Below are 17,079 nucleotides of genomic sequence, written 5' to 3' on the forward strand. Positions count from 1 at the left end.
GGCAGGTCTTGAACTCCTGAACTCAGGTGATCCACCTGCCTTGGCCTCCCAAAGTGCTAGGATTACGCGCATGAACCACTGTGCCTGGCCGAAATAGATATATTTCTTCCTGAAGATTTCTAAGGAGCAGAGAAATAAAGTAGGGGGGAGAGAGGGGTGGGGAGAAGGGAGAGAATGGAGGGAGAGAATGGGGGAGAGAATGGGGGGAGAGAATGAGGGGAGAGAAGGGTGGGGAGAAGGGAGGGAGGAGAGAGAGAGAAGGAGGGGAAGAAGGAGGAAAGGGAGAGAGAGGGGGAGAGAGAGAGACAGACACGGGGTTCCTGGTGCAAATCTATGTCCTTGTTCCAGTATCTTCCTGAGGCCTGGCTTCTTCTTGGACAACAGGAGGTGTCTTTGTATCTTTTTAAATAAATTTACTTTTTTCTTTTAAGTTCCAGGATACCTGTGCAGAACGTGCAGGTTTGTTACATGGGTATACGTGTGCCATGGTGGTTTGCTGCACCTATTGACCCATCCTCTAGGTTCCCTCCCCTCGTCTCCCACCCCACAAATTTACTTTTTTCTTAAGCTAGCTTTGGTTGTTCTCCAATACTTGTAATCAAAAGAGTTTTAACCAAGAAACCATTAAACTTTCAAAGTCTTATTGATGGCCCTCTAGGACCTTAAGACATTTTTTTTTTTCTTTACGGGGGAAGGTTTCCAGAATGTATAAAATTAAAGTCACAATTTTATTTATCCTTCCAATAGTCATAAATAACACTTTCAAATTAGAGAATGATTAGTTTTGTCTGGGTCTTAAAAGTAATGAATGTGAAGATAGACAAGATCATTTAGAAAAGGTATGTTGGAGAACACAACCTATCATTGCTCAGACCCTGAAAAGTGGCTGCAATGCTGCGGCGTTCCAACTAAAAAGCTTCAAAAATCCTGCCCTAGTTACAGAACACAAGGTCTGGCAAATTCAAAACGTAACTGTAGTGATGTATCCAAACCTAAGTTTTCAGTAACACTTTGCAGTTCTAAAAAAAACGGAACAAATTGAATCTCATATAATATTTATGATCTCTTTGAAAACACACAAATATTTCCTATGACCAGCACGGTTGCCAAACTTGCTCTTTCCTGCCAAACCATGGCCTTTTCTTTCCTGAACAAGCCACTGAGGAAAATGCTGAGATTCTCTTGGCTTAGGTGGCTGAGGAAGAGGAAGCCCTGCCCCAGGCCCTGGTATCCAGTCCTCAACCTTCCCACTGAGCAGACCAAGGACAAATGTGAAATGAACACTGTCATAGCTCCCAGGGCAACCAAAAGCACTGAACAGATACATTATAAGGTAACATTGGTCTTTTTTGTAAAATTTAAGTACAGGCACTTAGAGTTTCCTGAAATCTCAAATGCAGTGTTAGGTGCCTCACTGGTAGACATTCCTTTATCATTCCTTAACAAAAGGAATATTTCCTCGCAACAGCAATAATCCCTCTTGCCTTTTTTTTTGTTTTTTTTTGTTTTTTTTGAGATGGAGTCTTGCTCTGTTGCCCCGGCTGGAGTGCAGTGGTGCGATCTTGGCTCAATGTAACCTCTGCCTCCCAGGTTCCAGTGACTCTCTTTCCTCAGGCTCCCGAGTAGCTGGGATTACAGGTGCCCGCCGCCACCATGTCTTGCTAATTTTTGTATTTTTAGTGGAGACGGGGTTTCATCATGTTGGCTAGGCTGGTCTCGAATTCCCGACCTCAGGTGATCTGCCTGCCTTGGCCTCCCAAAGTGCTGGGATTACAGGCATGAGCCACCATGCCCCACCTTGCCTTTATCTCTCTCCTGCTTCACGTACATTCTCAGGGTCTAAGACCAAGAAGAGACAACATCCACCCAGCTGGTATGAGATATCTTCAGGTAGGATAGAGGGAGAAGGCAGCCTATGATAGTCCTTGGATACTTGCTAGGGGCAAAAACATGGTGGGTCATGATTCCTTCACTTCTTCCAGACTACACTGCTAAACATGAATGTTAACAAATGCTCAGATTATTTTTTGACACTTGAATTTCACTCAACTACTTTATGACCAACAATTTCTTTGTGTGTGTGTGTGTGTTCTTTTTTGTCATTGTTGGAGAAAGGGTCTTGCTCTGTCACCCAGGGTGGAGTGCAGTGGCACAAATATGGCTCACTGTAGTCTCAACCTCCCAGGCTCAAGTAATCCTCCTGTCTCAGCCTCCCACGTAGCTGGGACTACCTGTGTGTGCCCCATACTTGGCTAAACTTTCTGTATATTGTTCTTGATGCGGTTGGAAGAAATGACAGCTTTTACAAAGTACATAAAGGCACTAATACTACTTGTATAACTTCTAAGGAGACCCCCAAAGTTTCCTATATTTTTATCCCAAAGGGATGCTCTATAACTTATATATAAAAGTACCTGGGGCCAGGTGAGGTGGCTCATGCCTGTAATCCTAGCACTTTGGGAGACTGAGGCAGGCAGATTGATTGAGCCCAGGAGTTCAAGACCAGCCTGAGCAACATGGCAAATTCCCAACTCTACAAAAAATATAAAAATTAGCTGGGCATGGTGGCTCATGCCTGTAGTCCCAGCTACTTGGGAGGCTGAGGTGGGAGGATTGTTTGAGGCCAGGAGGTGGAGGTTGCTGTGAGCCAAGGTCGTGCCACTGCACTCCAGCCTGGGCCACAGAGGGAGACCTTGTTTTTGTTTTTTAAATGCACCTGGCATATAACAGTGCTTAATAAAAATTTTAAGACAAGAAAAACAAGCCCCTCTAAGATTATCTACGTTGATTTTGTGCAATCCCTCTCATTATGTATTGGTGAACTCAGAGGAACAAAATGTTTCAAGTCTAAGTCACATAATCAGTTGATAAATCTCCAAAGCAAACCCGTCCCCTCCCATTATCTAGAAGGCTACTTTATAACTGAATAAAAATCATGTTTGACTTGTCCTTCTGGCACAGCTAGTTACGTTAAAGGTACGTAATGGAAAATAAACTAGAGCCGGCTGGCTATGGAGGAAAGAGATCTAACTCCGAGCAAGCAACACCATTCTACCGTTCTCACGGTAGGGCAAGCTCATGCAAACAAAACAAAACAAAACAAAACAAAAAACAGTGTGGATGAATTAAACTGCTAGTGACAACAGACATACGCACTGATAAAGAAGGCAAGATGACATACGTCATACAGCTGACTCCTGTTGAGGAAGATAAAGTTGGAATATTCTTAGTATACATCAAGGAGGAGGAGGAGGAGACTAAGAAAAGAAAGAGACAGACTCATGAGTCACAAAATAGACTGAAAAGTCTAGTTATATATAATGCATTTAAGCAACCCAGCACCACAGGAACATGCAATTACCTATGTACAGTCAGGTAATACTTCAGCTCAGTGATAATAATACGGCAGAGCTGGAGGTGACATTGGGGATTATTTTCTTTTCCGATGAGAAAACTGAAACCTGAGCATAAGCCCAAGGTGACACCGGATTTTGGCAATAGGATGAGGACGAATATCCAGGTCATTAGTTTGAGTATTTTTAATACAAGATACTCCCTTATAGTGACAGAGGGAGGAAAAAGGAACAGAATTCAGACATAGAGATGAGGGCTGTGGGTGTGCTTCTGCAGGCTTTAATACCAGCACAACTGTATTTCTGCATGGCAGGACTCAATATTTTAATTGTGTGGACTTAAATTCTAGCATCCAGCAAAAGGCAGCCTTCTAGGGAGGTCAGGAGGATGGTGAGAGCACATGGAAGCTTTTCTTCAATGCTAAACATGTTACTCTAAACTCACACCAGGTGACCCAGTGATGAAGTTCCCACAGATTTACCAAAAGTAGGAAGAAAGTCCCAGAAAGAAATGCTTAGATGAAGGAGAATGATATTGTCAAAGCAAGCACCAGCCAGACTTCAATAATTTATGTCTTACAAAACTTATTAAATATCAGGGTTTTTTGTTTTGTTTTGTTTTTTTGAGATGGAGTCTCGCTCTGTCGCCCAGGTTGGAGTGCAGTGGCACGATCTCAGCTCACTGTAACCTCCGCCTCCTGGGTTCAAGTGATTCTCCTGCCTCAGCCTCCCGAGTAGCTGGGATTACAGGTGTGCACCACCACACCTGGCTAATTTTTGTGTTTTTAGTAGAGACGGGGTTTCAGCATCTTGGTCAGGCTGGTCTCGAACTCCTGACCTTGTGATCTGCCCGCCTCGGCTTCCCAAAGTGCTGGGATTACAGGCGTGAGCCACTGTGCCCAGCCAATATCAGGGCTTTTAATAAACCCAAAATATGGGAAGAGAACCAGTAAGAGGGAAAAAAATATATGACGTCTATATAAAAGAATAAAAATATAAGGATAAATTCCCCCCCATAGACCTTATCTTCTTCTTCGCATCCTTCAGGAGCCCTGTCAGCGATACTCTTTCCTCCTAATGGGCTGTGGGCTTTCTGGGGGTAGGGTCACAGGCATTGTCATGGTTAAGTGACTTTATGAAACATCTGCTCTATGAAAACCTAAGCTGTAAAATCTAAAAAAAAAAAATCCACCCGCTACACATTCCAGCCATTTCTCCTCTCTAGCACGTTGGGCCCCACCGGCCGTCGGTGCGTGACTCACTTTTGATCATGTTCACGTCATTGGCCCCGTCTCCGATGGCCAGCGTGATGGCTTTCTTGTACCTCTTCACCAGGTCCACCACCATGGCCTTCTGCTTGGGGGTGACGCGGCAGCAGATGACTGCACTGCACTCGCAGGCCAGGTCCACAAAGTTTTTCTGCCGCTGCTCTTTCTTAGCATCTAGCCTCCTTTTACTTTGGGTCCGCATCCGTCTTTCTTCTTCTGTTCTTGGGAACTTCAGCTTCAGAATCTTACTTCTCTTGGTCTTTTTCTCGAGAAGAATTTCATTCTGTGAAATCAGAGAGGGAAAAGGTTACATTCATTTTAGTTTTACCCCAGAAGTACCATTCCCAAGATTTAAATTATGTGAAGGATAATTTTTGGATTATGTCACTGATTATATTTGACAAATAAATTTGATTTTATAACCAAAACATGTATGTATATATGTGTGTGTGTATATATACACACACACATACACACACACATATATATATACACAATTTTTTTTTTTTTTTTTTGAGACAGAGTCTCACTCTGTTGCCAGGCTGGAATGCAGTGGCGCGATCTTGGCTCACTGTAACCTCTGCCTCCCAGGTTCAAGCGATTTCCCTGCCTCAGCCTCCCGAGTAGCCGGGACTACAGGTGTGCGCCACCACGCCTGGCTAATTATTTTTTTGTATTTTAGTAGAGACGGGGTTTCACCATATTGGTCAGGATGGCCTCCATCTCCTGACATCATGATCTGCTTGCCTTGGCCTCCCCAAGTGCTAGGAGTACAGGCGTGAGCCACCGTGCTCAGCTATATATATATTTTTTAATGGAGATGGAGTCTTGCTGTTAGCCTAGGTTGAAGTGCAGTGGCTATTCATTCACAAGTGTGATCATTGCATGCTGCAGCCTCGAACACCTAAGCTCAAACCACCCTCCTGCCTCAACCTCCAGAGTAGCTGGGACTACAGGCACATGCCACCACATCCGGCTTATAAAATATACATGCAACAAAAATTTAGAAAATCCAACAATCTATAAAGAAGAAAATGAAAAAACCCATTAATTAATAAACCAAGATAACCACTTTTACCTCTTTGGTATACATCCTTTCATATATCATATATTATTAAGTCTCAAACTTGGAAAAACCACACTTTCATGTATAGGCTAAGAGACTTTTAGGTTGGCAGTTAACATGTGAAAGCATCTAAAAGTGGCTCCAAATGAACTTCTTTCTTTTGAGTTAAAGGCACAGATACACTAATGATACGTACCAACCAAGAACCAGTGATGATTAAGGCACGGTTTCCACCAGGTGGAAAAAAAGGTTCCTGCACAGGAGGTGCAAACTTTGCATAGACGCCACCTCTGTTCCTCTGGTTTTCCATCCTTGCATGAAGAAGAGAACTAGGGGAAACCAAATTTCAGTGTTTAAAGTGTAAGACCATAAATAGGCCCTTGACTCTGAGATAACTTTGACTTAAAAAAAATTGTGACAAAAAAACAAAGTTTACCATCTTACCTACTTTTGTTTATTTATTTTATTTTCACTATATTTTTTTTGAGAGAGGGTCTCACTCTGTCACCCAGGCTGGAGAGCAGTGGCATGATCATGGGTCACTGCAGCCTCGACCTCCCAGGCTCAAGTGATTCTCCTGCCTCAGCCTCCTGAGTTGCTGGGACTATAGGCACACGCTATCACGCCTGGCTAATTTTTGTATTTTTTGTAGCAATAGGGTTTTGCCATATCCCAGGCTTTGACCATTTTTAAGTGTACAGCTTAGTAGTGTTAACTATGGTCACATTGTTATCCAACCAATCTCTAGAACTTTTTCATCTTGCAAAACTGAAACTCCATACCTATTAAACAATAACACCTCATCTCACTCGCCCTCCAGTCCCTGGTAACTTCCAGTTAACTTTCTGTTTGAATGAATTTGAGCACTCTAGATACCTCATATATGTGAAACCAAACAGTATTTGTCTTTCTGTGACTGGTTTATTTCACTTAGCATAATGTCTTCAAGGTTCATCTATAAAACATATGTCATAATTTCCTTCCTTTTTAAAGTTGAATATATTCCATTATGTGGAGGCACCACATTCTGTTTATCCATTCACTCACTGATGGGCACCTGGGTTGTGTCCATCTCTTGGCTACTGTGAACAGAGTTGCTATGAACGTGGATGTGCATGTGTCTCTTTGAGATCCTGCTTTCAATTATTTTGTGGATATACCCAAAAGCGGGATTGTTGAATCATATGGTAATCCTTTTTGAAATTTTTTGAAACATCACCACACTGTTTTGCATAGTGGCTGCACCATTTTATATACTTCATCAACAACACACAAAGGTTCCTTCAACAATGATTGTTATTTTCTATTGTGTTTTGTTTTTGATAGTAGCCATCCTAAAGGGTGTGAGGTGTTATCTTGCTTTGGTTTTGATTTCTCTTCCCCTAATGATTAGTGATGATGAGCATCCTTTCACATGTTTATCAGCCATTTTCATGTCCTCTTGGGAAAAATGTCTACTCAAAGTGCTTTGCCCATTTTTTTTTTTTTTTTTTTTTTTGAGACAGAGTCTCGCTCTGTCACCAGGCTGGAGTGCAGTGGTGTGATCTCAGCTCACTGCAACATCCACCTCCGAGGTTCAAGCTATTCTTCCACCTCAGCCTCCCAAGTAGCTGGGACTACAGGTGGGCACCACCACGCCCAGCTAATTTTTGTATTTTTAGTAGAGACAGGGTTTCACCATGTTGGCCAGGATGGTCTCAATCTCTTGACTTCATGATCCACCCGCCTCAGCCCCCTACAGTGCTGGGATTACAGGCATGAGCCACCATGCCTGGCCAGCCCATTTTTTTTTCTTTTTTTAACTGAGTGACATGTAATTTTACCATGTCTCGATTTGTCCACCATGGGGGTACAATGTTCTTGGTAATTCATCATTTTTCAAAGACAGTCAAAGGAAGATGCAGTTGAAAATGTATACACAGCAACAGAAGAAAGGCAATCTTAGGCCAGGAACTGTGGCTCACAGCTGTAATCCCAGCACTTGGGGAGCCTGAGGCGGGCAGATCATTTGAGGTCAGGAGTTTGAAGCCAGACTGGCCAACATAGTGAAACTCTGTCTCTACTAAAAATACAAAAATTACCCAGGCGCGGTGGCGGTGCCTGTAATCCCAGCTACTTGGGAGGCTGAGGCATGAGGATCACTTGAACCCAGGAGGCGGAGTTGCAATGAGCCAAGATTGCACCACTGCACTCCAGTCTGGGTGACAGAGAGAGTCTTTCTAAGAAAAAAAAAAAAAAGGAAAGGCAATCTTGATCTGAATTAGAATACTGGCTATTGTTTGTTAGGAATAAACTTATTTTCATATAAACAAAATTATATCTGTGTTTGAGAAATTCTCAGTGCTTTATATCAACAAATTAAATGTTTGTGTTAAAATGATATATGTGACGAGGCCACATATAACACTTTCATGTGATAGAAAAATGAGTCATGAAATTTTGGAGTGGAAGGGACCTTAAATATCTTGTCCAATCTCTTCATGTTACAACTAAGGAAATCAAGCCAGAGGAAGGTGATGTGATTTGCCTGCTGCAAGTTGATAGGAAAACTAGAATGAGGACTCAGTTATCTTGTAACTTCTGGCTCAGGACTCTTACTATTACACACAAAAAGCCATTGTTCTTCTCCTTCCAAAGAAGGCTTTTCAGCCTTGGCACTCTTGATGTCTTGGGCCTAATAATCCTTTATTTTATGTGGCCATCCCTTGCATTGGAGGATGTTTAGCAGCATCCCTGGCCTCTACCCACTAGAAGCCAGGAGCACTTTTCCGCAGTTGAAACAAGCAAGTGTCTCTGGACAGTGCCAAAGGGTCCCTGGAAGGCAAACTCACTCCCCACGGAGAATCACTGCACTAGGGGATTAAGTATCTAGTATCCCTTTTCCACATCAATTTAATTCTCATTTTCAAGTTAAAAGTGCGTGACTAAGACAAATCATTGAAAGGCCATAAGAGAAAAAAAATGAAGATACCTATTCAAATCATTTTATGGGAATCATCAGTTTAAGAGCCACCTGGGAAGATGATTCATCTCTCTATAAAGGTAAACTCAGCTAAGGGCATGGTCACAACATTTGCTACTTGCATACATTTTATATTTTAATTTAGCTTAGGGACCAATTTTTAACACTTTCAAAAGAGAGACCAGAAATGTTTTTACAGCCCCATCTATAAAAAGTAAACAAAGCCATATAGTAGTTAATCAGATTACGTGAAGCCCGAAACTACTAAAGTAAACTCATTAAGCATTAAGCATTTATTTGTCTGTTGCTATTTTTTTTTTTTTTTTTTTTTTTTTTTTTTTTTTTTTTTTTTTTTTGAGACGGAGTCTTGCTCTGTCACCCAGGCAGGAGTGTAGTGGCGCGATCTTGGCTCACTGCAACCTCTGCCTCCCAGGTTCAAGCGATTCTCCTGCCTCAGTCTCCCGAGTAGCTGGGATTCCAGGCACATGCCACCATGCCTGGCTAATTTTTGTGTTTTTAGTAGAGACGGGGTTTCATCATATCAGTCAGGCTGGTCTCAAACTCCTGACCTTGTGATCCACCTGCCTCGGCCTCCCAATGTGCTGGGATTACAGGCATAAGCCACCGTGCCCAGCCTATTGCTACTTTTTTAAAACCTAAAAGCACAAAGGGGCATGGTTTATGTACCTCTATTCGGGCACATAAACTAAATCAGTTCTAAATGGAACTGATTTAGATCATAAGGCTACTGATTTTGTCTAATTTAATGGAATACCTAATATACTAGAACAACTAGAAAATGCTTTCTCACCATCATGAGAAATAAGACTAATATTGACCATCAGTTCCCTCATCACTTTATCACACCTGGCAAATGTGTATGTTAACAGTTTAATCTGACCTCATGCTGGCCTGAGAGAAGCTTTGTAGGGAAAAAGCTTGAGGAACTGTCAGGCCATCAGTAAACACATCACAGTAACTGTGTGCAGCATATTTATAGCTTCAGAACAAGACAGGGCTTTTTCATCATACATTTCCAGGTCTGCTGCGACTCTGATTCAAAGCTAACAAACGTTTCAGCATATGCTACCATTTGAATTATCAGGCCTGCCCCACCTAGACTAGATTACAGGGGACCTACATGATGTAACCCACCCACACATTTCCTTCCGGCAAAAGTTTTGGTTTTTTTTTTTTCCTTTCTTCTATTTCCCTTTCAAAAGTAAAAGTTCCTAGAAAAAGCAAAACAGGACTATAATTCATATTAATTTGCTAGCGATATTACAGGCTTTTTACAGATTTTTTAGTAGGTGAACCGAGTTTTTTTTTTTTTAATGAGACAGAGTTTCACTCTTGTCACCTAGGCTGGAGTACAGTGGCGTGATCTTGGCTCACTGCAACCTCTGCCTCCTGGGTTCAAGTGATTCTCCTGCCTCAGCCTCCTGAGTAGCTGAGATTACAGGCACCGGGCACCACACTCAGCTAAGTTTTGTAGTTTTAGTAGAGACAGGGTTTCACCATGTTGGCCAGGCTGGTCTAGAACTCCTGACCTCAGGTGATCCACCCGCCTCGGCCTCCCAAAGGGCTGGGATTACAGGCACGAGCCACTGCGCCTGGCCTGAGCTGAGAAGGAATGGAGAAAAATGGCCTCTGAAGGGCCCCAAGTTTCCCTAAAAGTAAAATCTGCTCAAATTTAGGCTGAACCTTGATTACTTGGAACTGCCTGTTGTTGTCTTGCCTCATTTAAACATGAGAAAACTGCCCCAAGTGACACATCGTAGCCCCTATTTATTCATATCTGCTATCTTCTACAGACAGTCTTGCATTTGGAAAGATGAGCTATTACGTAATTTCATACTGCAGGCTTTTACTCACTTAATATCCTCCCCATAGCAGATGGTGGTGTCTTCAGTCAGAAGTTCACAAGCAAATCCTATATTTTCAGCAGTTTCTACAACAGAATAAAATTAAGTCAAATGTCATTCCTGCTGTTTTTATTTTATTTTATTTTGTTTTTTGAGACAGCATCTCACTCCCACTGCCTAGGCTGGACTGCAGTGGCACGATCTCTGCTCACTGCAGCCTCAACCTCCAGGGTTCAAGTGATCTTCCCATCTCAGCACCACTCCCAGCCCCCAAGTAGCTGGAACTACGCAACTCGCTGCCAAGCCACCAATACAAAATACTTTTGTGTTTTTTCTAGAGATGGGGTTTTGTCATGTTTGCCAGGCTCATTCTTACTGTTGAACTGAATAATTGATTTTACCTAATAATGATATTTTTTAGTTCATGAACATAACCAGATTCACACAAATACACTATTTTTCTATAGCAATCTGTAGGAATCACATGCAGAAAAAAAATCCTTTTCTCCATAATAAAACAAGTGAAAGTCAAAGTCTAATTTGAAATATTTTCAGTAATAAAATGTGCTATATTATCAAACATATAAACTGGTTATTTAATAAACCAATGTTCATTAAATTACTAAACACTCTCAGTTCATGGTTCAATTACTCTGTTATTGGTAGGGGGATGGGGGCAGAGGGAAGCATAATAATTTCCACCAACCCTTACATGAAGATTTTTTTCCCTTTTAAATTACCACCCAATTTGGCATTTATTTAAGGTCAGGGCTGTGCTTCCCGTAACTTTGCAGAGTATGTAACCCATTGACGATTTCAGAGCAAGAGACATTATTTGATTTCTTGTGGAAGGCTTGCAAAGTAAAGTGTCAATACTAAACAAGTGCTTGTTGAGTTCTAAAGTTAAAAAATTAAAATCGTTCTTTCCTTAGGTATCTAATTTTATTGCCAAGCAATAAAATTAGCAAGAAAGCCAAAGTTATTGTTCAGTACTTTGTATTGTTCTACTCTGTGCCCACCAAATGTCAAAGCACTGGAAGGACAGAGGGACAAGAGGGATGGCCCTTTCAGGACGGGAGCCCATGTCTGGCTGGAGAGATAAGACCGATTATAATCAGCAAGACATGGCCACGAGCTAAATTATAAGGAAGAAACTGCTACTGAAGGGGATCAGGAAAGGATGCAGAAGGATGTGCTGGAAAAACAGAGGAGGGTTTCTTAGAAAAAGCATCTTCTGTCCAAAGAAACAGTGTTTGTACAGGATGAAAAGTCTGAGGAGGTCATCTTGGGCAAAGGAAACGGCAGCTATAAATATTTGTGAATTAACAGATATGCTTCCCTGCACAACGAATTACCCTTTTTGTCTCCAGTAAGCACCCAGATCTTAATGTCAGCTTTTGCAAGTTTTGAAATGGTTTCTGGAACTCCATCCTGTAGCTTGTCTTCAATAGCTGTAGCTCCCAGGAGCTAGAATGTATATTTAAAAAAAAAAAAAAAGGAATTAGCAAACAAACCAAAAGTTTTCTGTAATTACAGGTTGCCAACCTGTAAAAAGAAGGGCTAATTATACATCCTGGTTGCTGCTCTCCTGGGGCCAATGGCCAGTGTTGACAGGGAAGGCTGCCATGTTTCACAATTACTGCAAACCAACACAGCTAAAATCTTTTTCCCTAAAGGATGAACTATTTAATTTACCAAGACAAAAATGCAAGTACAAAATCAAGGACGTTAAAAATACACTTTCCTTGTGTATTTGTGGCTTATACTGACATAAACCATAAACCAGTTGCAATACTAGCTATTTGTTGAATATTTTCCACTTATCTAAACTCTACAAAAACTATGTATTAAATTTGAAAAACTTTTAGAAACAATATATTTTTCTTATTTCAAGATTTTGCAGAATATGAATTGTTTCAGTAATTCCCCCAATGTAGTATTAGATGCAGGTTTGTTATTGTTTAAAAATTATAATAAAATTTAATAAGTGATATACAAATTATGGAATTGAATTAGAACTTCTCCTAATGTATTTTGTCTTTTGGTTTCTCATAATGGCAACTTCTGTTCTGCTCCTATTTTGGTGAACAAAAGAAATAACCTTCTTCCATTGTGCCAGTGTCAAATGCTGAAGTTACAATTATCTCTTAAGCATGAGATCAAATATTCAATAAAACTTAATAAAAATTTCAATTCTGCTTAGAATATCAAAGAAAAAGTTATTAAGGCTAAAACTCACAATTAAGTCTTTTTCAATCTCCTCATATACTTTATCCAGAGCTTCGTCCCGGTTGGTGGAGGCCACACTGGCAGCCATAAACTTTTTATTCCATTCTGTAAATTCTTTTTCTTCAATTTCCTTGTAGCAAAGGCATAGGGTTCTAAGAGTTTCATTTGCAAAGATCTGTTTTATTTAAAATAATAAATCCACCAATGCAAAGAATAGTTAATTTATGTAATTCAGGATCAAGTCTGAAATTTTACTTTGAAGTAATATACTAACAGAATTTAAAAAGAGATCATTAAACATGACAGATTCTGTACAAATACACTTTAGAGAGGGGATTAAATGTCACTTTTTTTTTTGAGACAAGGTCTGGCTTTATCATCCAGGTTGGGATGCAGTAATGCAATCCTGGCTCACTGCAACCTCTGCCTTCCAGGCTGAAGCCATCCTCTCACCTCAGCCTCCCAAGTAGCTGGGACTACAGGTGTGCACCACCATGCCTGGTAATTTTTGTACTTTTTTTTGTAGAGATGGGGTTTCATCATGCTGGTCTTGAACTCACGAGCTCATGTGATCTGCCCAACTCAGCCTCCCAGCATGCTGGGATTACAGGCATGAGCCACTGCACCCGGCCTAAACATCACTTTATAATAGACTTTGCTTTTCTAAACTTCTATAGGGTCCAGGACTGCACTTCCAGTTTCCAAAGGGAAAAGTTTACCTTTCTTCTAAATCTTCTGTTACCTTTCTCATTTTCTCATTTTCTCTTTTTCTCTTCATGACTAGGAAAATATCAGACCAAGGGAGCTGCCTTGGGGTGTAATGACGTAAGCACGAACCTGACAACTTTATAACTTGTTCCAACAAACTGTGATACAAGTCCAATCACCTATGAACTCTCCACCAAGCATTATTCCCTCAAACCAATTCTAAAATACACAAGCCATTGTTAAAGCTGAGGTCAAACCTTTTAATGGAAAAGAGTATCTGGCAATTTTCCCATGATGAACAATTTAAACATTTTCTTTTTTTTTCTGAGATGGAGTCTCGCTCTATCGCCCAGGCTTGAGTGCAGTGGTGCGATCTCAGCTCACTGCAACCCCTGCCTCCCAGGTTCATGCCATTCTCCTGCCTCGCCTCCTGAGTAGCTGGGATTACAGGCAGGTGCCACTGCACCTGGCTAATCTTTGTATTTTTAGTAGAGATGGGGTTTCACCATGTTGGCCAGGATGGTCTCAATCTGTTAACCTCGTGATCTGCTGCCTCACCCTCCCAAAGTACTGGGATTAGAGGTGTGAGCTACTGCGCCCAGCCTGATTTAAACATTTTAAACAGTTTCAACATGAACCAGTAAACATCTCATTACTTTATAGTCACATCTTTTTTTTTTTTTTTCTTTTTTGACCAAGTTTTGCTCTTGTCGCCCAGGCTGGAGTGCAATGGTATGATCTCGGCTCACTCTACCCTCTCCCTCTGGGGTTCAAGCGATTCTCCTACCTCGGCCTCCCAAGTAGCTGCGATTACAGGTGCCCACCACCACACCCAGCTAATTTTTTTGTATTTTTAGTGGAGACGGAGTTCACCACGTTGGCCAGGCTGGTCTTGAACTCCTGACCTCAGGTGATACACCCGCCTTGGCCTCCCAAAGTGCTGGGATTACAGGTGTGAGACACCAAATACTCAATCAGTTGAACCACTTCTGCCATCTTGGCTAGACAAGATGTGACCTATAGTCAGCTCTGTCATCCTGTCACATATGAATGCTTTCCTTCCTTTGCGCTACAACTTGAAGTTAGTGGAGTTCTTGGGGACCACACACATAGTAAGACTACAACCTAGTATGGTTATGTAGCTTGCTCAAGGCCACTGGAAAAGAGCTAAGTCATTCCCCTGCCTCAGTCCTATAGACCTTGAAGACCCACATGCTGGGAGAGGGCACCACGGTGATATCCCAGGAAGTCAGCGGCAGGGGCAGAACTGGGACCCAGGTGGCTGTATTCCTACTTTACCGCTCTTTCCACCCCAACTATTCCAAATCAAAGGGAGGGTCAGCAGTTAACATACAGCTTTCATGCAAACTTAACAGACAGTATCAGAGAATAAGATCAGAATTCCTTGCAGAAAGAATAAAAGTGAAACTTACATCCAGGGCATCCTGTGTTTCTTGCTTAGTAGGATTCATTCGATGTAACCGTTCATAAATAACAGTGTCAGCACCTTTACAGTAAAGCTTGATATTGCCTTCTGGGGTTCTTACTGGTAGTAAAAGAAGGAAATAAACACAACAAAGTTTGATTTTTTATATATATATTTTTTGAGACAGGGTCTTGCTCTGTTGTCCAGGCTGGAGTGCAGCAGTTCAGTATCGGCTCACTGTAGCCTTGACCCCCCAGGCTCAAGCAATCCTCCCATCTCAGCCTCCCGAGTAGCTGGGACTACAGGTGCATGCCACCATGCCTGGCTAATTTTTATTTTTATAGACATTGGAGGTCTCACTATGTTACCCAGGCTGGTCTTGAACTCCTGGGCTCAAGCAATCCTCCTGCCTCAGCCTCCCAAAATGCTGGGATTACAGATGTGAGCTACCACACCCAGCTAAGTTTGATTTTTTAATAGAAAACTACATTTATAAAGTTAATTTGAAGTGTCACTATCTCATAATTCACTATTAGCTTAAAACCATCAGTTCCTCTAGAAAAGTGTTGCCTTCAACAAAACTGGTAAGTCATTATCTACATTGAATGTAATAGTGAAATAAATATAAAAAGATTCCTTCACAGTCAGCTCTGTTTTTTATAACCTTAGTTATTCTTCCAACAAATATTTACTGACTCCCTACCATGTGCTATACCATGTTCTAGTTACTTTCTTTCATAGACTTTTTCTCCAACCAACCAACAGGAAGTTTCTCACCTATGAACTCAACACTTACTGCCTTTAATACTTCGACCACAACACCACTCCTTGTGATCATTTTTTTTTCGGTTTTTTGATTAATGCAATAATTGTAATACATCCCTCATTGCTAACTAGATTTTAAATCAAGGTAGATGGCAAGCGTGATAATCAGTCTAGATCTGTGTGAGGGACACAGAAAGCATTCAGTAAGTATGCCTAAGGAGGGTGTAATAGACAGTTAAACCTATATATTTTTATTGGTTAAAAATTCAATCATAGGGGAGAAGGCTTGTAGATACCACCTTAACCAAGTGTTCAAAGTTAACATCCCCATTAATGAGACAAACCAATAATATATACCTTCTGGCTAGGCAGGGTGGCTCACGCCTGTAATCCCAGTACTCTGGGAGGCCAAGGCGGGCCAATCACCTGAGGTTGGCAGTTGGAGACCAGCCTGACCAATATGGAGAAACCTTGTTTCTACTAAAAAATACAAAATTAGCCAGGCATGGTGGCGCATGCCTGTAATCCCAGCTACTCAGAAGGCTAAGGCAGGAGAATTGCTTGAACCAGGGAGGAAGAGGTTGCGGTGAGCTGAGATTGCACCATTGCACTCCAGCCTGGACAACAAGAGTGAAACTATGTTTCAAAAAAAAAAAAATATATATATATATAAAAAACATATATATACACATATATCTACATATATATACACGTATATAAATATATGTATATATAAATATATACATATAAATATAAGTGTGTGTGTATGTATGTGTATATATATATATATATATATATACACACCTTCTGATGTGATACTTAAAGAAGAGCACAGCATCACTTATGGACTCTTCCTGCCAACAATGTGTAACGTAGCTCTAATCATGAGGGAACATCAGACAAACCCAAATGTAGGGATAGCCTATAAAATAACCAGCCTGTGCTTTTTAAAAATGTCAGTGGATGAAAGATCAAAAAGAGATTGAACCATCCTTGACCCAGAGTCATGATCACCTAATATAACCTGTGATCTTGGATTGGATCCTGGACCAGAAAAACAAAGAATGAACTTCCCTGGTAAAATTTGAAAAAGTCTATTGATTAGATAATATTGTACTGTGTTAAACCTTCTGGTTCTGAACATTGTACTGTATATATAAGTGAGTGTTTCTGTTCTTAGGAAATACCTACTATGGTATATAGTATAGTATTTAGGGGAAAGGGACATTAGGCCTGCAATTTATTCCCTTTTTTATATTTGTATTTTCTTTTTTTATAATGTAATCTTGCTCCTTCTAATGCAATTTACTCTCAAATGGTTCAGAAAACAATAACCTGTATGTACATGTGTGTACATATATATGTGTGTATATATATAGGTATAGATAATGAAATTACATATATAATTAGATATATATTAGATCTATATATAGAGAT

The 17,079-nt window shown here is 40.9% G+C and overlaps 1 protein-coding gene across 8 annotated transcripts in view; it reads right to left on the bottom strand.

The window, feature by feature from the left end:
* Positions 1-17,079, bottom strand: part of ATP8B1 (ATPase phospholipid transporting 8B1) — a 155,658-nt gene that overhangs the window by 12,859 nt on the left and 125,720 nt on the right. For all 8 annotated transcript variants that reach the window (XM_063716917.1, XM_024235977.3, XM_024235976.3 and 5 more), the window contains 6 exons: positions 14,885-14,997; positions 12,754-12,918; positions 11,870-11,981; positions 10,525-10,600; positions 5,884-6,016; positions 4,616-4,904 (listed from right to left, as the gene is read on the bottom strand). In XM_063716917.1, the coding sequence (XP_063572987.1) occupies positions 4,616-4,904; positions 5,884-6,016; positions 10,525-10,600; positions 11,870-11,981; positions 12,754-12,918; positions 14,885-14,997 (888 nt within the window). The remainder of the gene's footprint in view (positions 1-4,615; positions 4,905-5,883; positions 6,017-10,524; positions 10,601-11,869; positions 11,982-12,753; positions 12,919-14,884; positions 14,998-17,079) is intronic.

Source organism: Pongo abelii, chromosome 17 (assembly GCF_028885655.2).
Source record: "Pongo abelii isolate AG06213 chromosome 17, NHGRI_mPonAbe1-v2.0_pri, whole genome shotgun sequence".
NCBI lineage: Eukaryota > Metazoa > Chordata > Mammalia > Primates > Hominidae > Pongo > Pongo abelii.